At 36.5% G+C, this 6,000-nt stretch overlaps 1 protein-coding gene across 5 annotated transcripts in view; it reads left to right on the top strand.

Moving 5' to 3' along the window:
• Positions 1-1,333: 1,333 nt before the first annotated feature.
• The window catches only part of LOC106074012 (placenta-specific gene 8 protein-like), a 35,814-nt gene continuing 31,147 nt past the window's right edge, over positions 1,334-6,000 (top strand). The window contains exons 1-2 of one of the 5 annotated variants that reach the window (XM_056009108.1): positions 2,552-2,724; positions 3,702-3,958. Coding sequence is in view for 1 of the 5 variants with exons in the window: in XM_056009103.1 (XP_055865078.1) it covers positions 1,716-1,753 (38 nt within the window). In the remaining 4 variants the exon portion in view is untranslated. Of the gene's footprint in view, positions 1,754-2,551; positions 2,856-3,701; positions 3,959-6,000 lie in introns of those variants that run through there. The other 4 variants (XM_056009103.1, XM_056009106.1, XM_056009105.1 and 1 more) reach the window with 4 other exon arrangements.

The raw sequence follows: 6,000 nt of genomic DNA, 5'->3' as shown, positions 1-6,000 counted from the left end.
ATGCTCCCAGTGAACTATTGATTTGATCAAATGTTTGTGAATAGGTCAGGAGGCGCTACTGAGTGAGACCTTTTATTATCTGCTCAACATTTATTCATTATACAGTAGGCAGGTGGTTGCTCTACGGGGTGGGCCCAGTCTGCGACCAAGGGGCTAGAGTCGCCTAAGCAACCAGACAGCACAATTATACTACACTAACTAAAGCAAGAGACAAACTTTATTTGAAAATGAATACTAAAATTGAAACTTTATTTACATAAAAAATAAATCAATAATCAATCATATATATACATACACAAACATTGAATAAAAGAACTATACCTATGCAACTACCAAAAATTCAACACTAATCACCCAACCAACTATAATACTAATCAAACACTAACTAAAACCCTCTAATCTAGAATCTACAATATTCTACTACTAGTACAAGCAACACTAACAAACTAACCATCAACTCAATTACCCCCAACACTAAACTCACTAAACCCAATAACATTTACAACAAAAGCATCAATCTAGAGTCTAGACAGAGGCTACTAAGCATTAACTAGTGCAGAGCAGGCTACTAGCTACCAGCAGACAGTTAGGCAGGCAGTAATTATAGCAGGCGGTCCCAGCTGAAATTACACACAATTACAAACACTCACTACATGGTCACACAGACCAGCTTACTACAGACCAGTGGCCCAAACAGGAAAAAGGGACAAGATACGGCACCATCCGTTCTATTTATAGAGCCAGGTCATGACTCACCTAAACTAACTCTAACGTTAAAGAGCTGGCGGGAAACATGCATGCACTCAGCACTAGCCTAGATAGTCTAAACAAATGAACAACAGATAAAAATTAGGTCAAAAATAGATGATAAAAATAGATCTCGGAGCGCCAGCTCACATGTTGGTATAGTGAAATATTCTCTCATAATATATATTAGATCAGTTCTCGGGTATCTAAACACAACCTCAAAGAATTATCTTTCTTCTTTGCTATGACAATGGTTATGAACCCATTCTGTTGGTTGCTTGGCTCATCAACTTCTGTGATCACTCCATCTTGTTGCATTTGTGTGAGTTTTCTTTTCAATTCTTTAAAAAGTGATGGTGCAACTCTGCGCGCACATTGAATAATAGGTTTTGCATCTGACGTCAGTTTGATGTGACACTTCATTGTGTACTGTTGTGTACTAGTTTAGTTAGAGAGTGTGTGAGTTTCGGTAGATAAATATATTGTGTATTGTTTTTTAGCGACGGTAAAAGTAGTGACGTAGTCAGAAAGACGAATGACGTAGCAGACTAGGCGAAGATGAAGAACAATATGGCGATAGCTTAATTAGTAGAAGGTTGATTAGTATTAAAGATACACATGTAGCGACGGATAAGAAGACGAGACAGACATCCCAAGTATCATTTACAGTAGTAGAAAGTCTTCAATGTGTTTATATTGTTAAATGTAATGTTCTTTGGCTAATGTAGAATAGTTAATGTAATAGCAGTGAGGTTGCACAAGATACTAGCCAGAACAGTACCAAATCCAAATCGTTCATATTTCTTCATCAACTCTTGTGGAACTTCATTCTGTTGCTTGACATCATGTTCTTCGACGTTTCTCATTTCTTCAATGAGTTTTAAAACAACATATGTCTTCCTATTATAGGATTTATTTTTTCTTGATCATGTACAGATCATCTTTAACTTCCACATTGCCGACTTGAAATGAGACCGATGCAACTCCCTTCTGTTCTAATGCTTAGGTCTGTATTTTATTATAGTTTTACAATTTAAAATAAATAAAAATGCTAAATTTAGTATAGGGCTTAATTATTTTTTTAAACAAATAGGAAATAATCCAACATAAAAAATAATCAGTGTTACGTTCATTTCTAAGAATGTGTGAAGTGTTCCTTTAAAGAAAAAGTTTGGGAAACACTGGCCTAGAGTATTATAGTGCTTACAATATTTAAGTGGCCGTGTTCAGACAGGAGACAGGATCACAAAGGAGCTTGCTATAAATGAATACGTTGTATGGAGGAATGTCGGTCATTTGTAGCTCAAGGTTTCTGATGTTAATGCTTGAAATGATCGAAATCTGCATTTTTATCAGCTCAGAGTAAAAAAAAAAATTGAGTCGCCTCTGATGTGAGAACACTCTCAGTAATCGTGTTCTTTGTCAATTCAGTCAGTATCTCACTCCATCTTGCTCTCTACTCATTCGTTTTTTTTAAGTATTAGGGCAGACGGAAATAAACAAAACTACTATTGACATTCACGTACAATATTATTTAATTGTATCTATTTATTTTGTGTATGCCAATGTACTTTTCCTCCCGTTTTTTTGTGTGTTTATACTAGTAAACACAACGGCATTATAAATTGTAACAAAAAAAAAAAAAAAGAAAAAAAAGCTTTAACTTCTGATAAATAAATAAATATATATATAAATATATAACTTCATCTTAATTTAGTGCGTCTATGTGAAGTTCATCCCTAAATATCTATGCTCACGAAACACTTTCGTGAGCAAAAACGTGGATCACGTGACCACACAGGAATGCACCCCTGTGTGAGCACTGTGTAAAGGTTGAGAGATGAGACCAGCTGTGCTATGTTTTTAACAAAGACTGAACTATTGGATTCAGCTTCCTTACGCTGTGTAGTGTAGTTGTGTGTATCGCACATTACAACTGAAAACTGTATCTTTATGTAGGTTCTGCTTAGCCTAAAGGTAAGTTGTGTAGCTTTTTTTAAGGTAAGAAAAAGTAATCATTCGTCAAAATAATGGTAATCTATCCTGTATGTGCACACACATAAGCGTACCTGCGAAATTTGAGGAGCGCTTCAATGATCTTAAAACAGGTATGTTGAATTATTTCCTACAAATACTCACATAAAGGAAAGAAATTTAAGTGTTATGTCAAAACCTAGGGAAAAAAATACACTTGATTTAAAGGCCTATCATTCCTCTAGATCTAGATCTATGCCTAGACATATAAACCTATCATTCCTCTAGATGTAGTGGCGTCATTAGGGTTGGTGTCACCCGGTGTGGAAAGGTCGGGCCCTCCCAAAATAAATCCTCCCCAAAAACTTTTTTTTTTAAACAATAATACTGTGAGGTAATTAATTGATTGTTACACTGGAAAATGTTTCTCTGTTATATTTTAAAATTTCGTTGTTTATGACATTTTCGCAAAAGTTATTACATAGATACATGTAAAATTATTGAAATTAAAAACATTGAACTGAACAAGTTTCTTTTATTAATTTTATTAAAAACCTCCTGACCAAAACGGTTTGACATTCTACTAATGATTCTAAACTGCTTCCGAAGAAGCAGATCATGCTCTAAACATATTTTCGTCCCTCGATACCATCATTGAGCAAAGCCTGGGATAGCACCCATCGCGAATCACTCTAAAAAAAAAAACGGAAGAGAATATGGCATCCCGTAACACAATTTAGCGAAATCTCTACATCGAATCAAACTGTTGTGTTAGAACTCACGGTGGAATAACGGAGTTCTTCAACGTTGAGTGATGCCTTTGGCCCAACCTAATTCGGTCTGCTTGAAGTTTTAATTTTCAACACTCGTAACACGGGCCACATGAACGAAAAGATAAAAAAAATGAAATGAAATAGACTTTAAAAAAAATTAGAAACCCGTGGATCTAGTTCTTACATTTATTAATGTGATGTTTACAGTTAATCCAAAGTTCTGCCTATCCGGCTGCAGAGATAAGACACCAAGCCAGAGCACTGAATCTAGACTCTCGTCTGTGGAACGATGACGTAACATGGGTTTCGCCAGTTTCATCGTTGACAAAGTGTGTTCACACAAAGAAGTGCTTGTCAACATTGTGACCATCATTAACGCTTGCTTTCGGACATTTAGAAAAGTTTTCGCAACATGGCGTAGAAGTCCATCGTTAGAAATTTATTAAGCAGAAATGTCTGGCTTTGTTAAGTCAATCAGTTTTAGTTGAAGATATGTTGGGGCATTTGGCACATTGGCAGTAAATAGATTTTCGAAAAGAAATATTTTATCCTTCAAAATGTGAGCATCCATAAATCTTTCATCTGAAAATATCCTTCAATAGCCTCAGAAGTTAGATTTTTTGGTGTGTGTGTGTGGGGGGGGGGGGGGAGATAAATATTTAGCTGCTTGTAATTGTGGAGAGCGGTACTGGTTGGGAAGTGACATCTCATAACCATGATCGTTCAGTTGACACACTTGCATTGATTTCTCTGTCTAAAAAAAAATTCAGTTCATGTCTCAAATTAAAAAAAAGAAAAACGTTTTAGCATCTCATGGTATCACATGGTCCAGATTCAAAACCTTGCCACAAAGATTTGAGCGGTATCAGATTTGTCCGTTTAATAGTATGTTTTGATTTAAAAACAGCCACGTTTTCTTTATAAAACAAATATGTTGGCTTATTGTCTTTTCCACAGATTGGTAAAGATCATTACACTTTTCCTGTTAGATTTTAAATTTAAATGTTAAAGGCCATGGTTACAAGCCATCAAAGAAAGACTGAAAGCCCAAACATAGGGAAGATACATTATTCGACTTTTTTTGGAGGGGGGTGGATTTTCTATACCTTGTGCCGACGTTTCGGTCGGACCGATGGAACCACTTCGCGGGCCGTATTTTGGACCAGTATAGTTCCATGCATAGACTAGGTACTTTGATAAAAATTTCAAACTCAATATTTTGTAATGAAACTAATATAGTTAGATAGAGCTTTTTAAACCGAGTTTAAACCTATCATTCCTCTACAGTCTACATCTATGCCTAGACACATGGGAGTAGCCGGGGGGGGGGGAGGTTGGGATTCACCCTTGCCTAAATGAACCGGGGGGGGGGGGTGTCAGAATTTAGTGTCTGATTTTTTGCTTTGATTTTATTTTAGGTGAGATTTTAATACTAAACCATCACTTGCCCCAGCACAGCCCAGGGGGTTTTGAGTTTAAAATCCCCCTACAGAGAGTTTTGAGGCTGCAAACCTCTCTTTTCAATATTATTGTAAAGCAAACTACTCTCACCAAATGACCGTAGCTAAATGGAATTTTCAATTTTAAAAAAATACAACGCCAGAGATTTTTTAGTTTAAAACCCCCCCAACAAATGATTTTGACGATAAAACTTCCTTTTTCGATAAAAAATCTAAAGCAAACTACAGTCGCTAATTCCAAGAGCGTAGTCATTAGAGCAATTAGAGGTTACACATTTCTACCAGTGGCTGGGTTCCATTTATAAAGTGCAGTGAATAGTCATCTGCCGAAATTGAAAAACACTAAATGTGGCTCAACAAAGAAGGCTAAGACAGATTTTAGGAATCAGTTATAGAGATCGGGTCTAAATCAAGGAAATCAAAAGCCGAACTTGGAGTCGACCCCTTAGTAAGGCTGTGAAAGAGCGTCACATGAGGTTTGCGGGACATTCTCTCCGACAAAATGAATTTCGCATAATAAGACATCCTAATACAAGTTGGCGTCACACTTTCATGGAGGTCCTTAGAGCAAGTGGGAAGAGGCTTCAGACATTGCCAGTGACATATTTTTGTGGAAACAGCTTGACGGCAAATGCGCCGAACGGCGCTGGAGTGTCTAAGTCAGTAAGAATAGCACATTAGGTTTTTGAAATAAAACTTTTTAATAGGAGAAAAAAATCCCTCCCCCCCCCGAAAAAAAAAATCCTGGCTACGCCCATGCCTAGACAGATAAGAAAGGAAAACATAACGAAAAGCGTAAATGTTTCAGACGTTCTTTCATAATCAATTATTTGGTGTATGCCTACATCCAATGCGTGTCCATGTATTAAACTAGTCGTAGCCTACATGTCATTTGAGACTTAAACTCTACTCTACTGTCACTATCATCAATGTGCTAGATGTCACGTTGAATATGAACTTGATATAAACTGTCTAAGTCAGTAAGAAGTGTCTAAGTCAGTAAGAATAGCACATTAGGTTTTTGAAATAAAACTTTTTAATAGGAG

The sequence above is a fragment of the Biomphalaria glabrata genome, chromosome 13, assembly GCF_947242115.1.
Source record: "Biomphalaria glabrata chromosome 13, xgBioGlab47.1, whole genome shotgun sequence".
In the NCBI taxonomy this organism is placed as follows: domain Eukaryota; kingdom Metazoa; phylum Mollusca; class Gastropoda; family Planorbidae; genus Biomphalaria; species Biomphalaria glabrata.
This window is presented reverse-complemented; position numbering and strand designations above follow the sequence as displayed.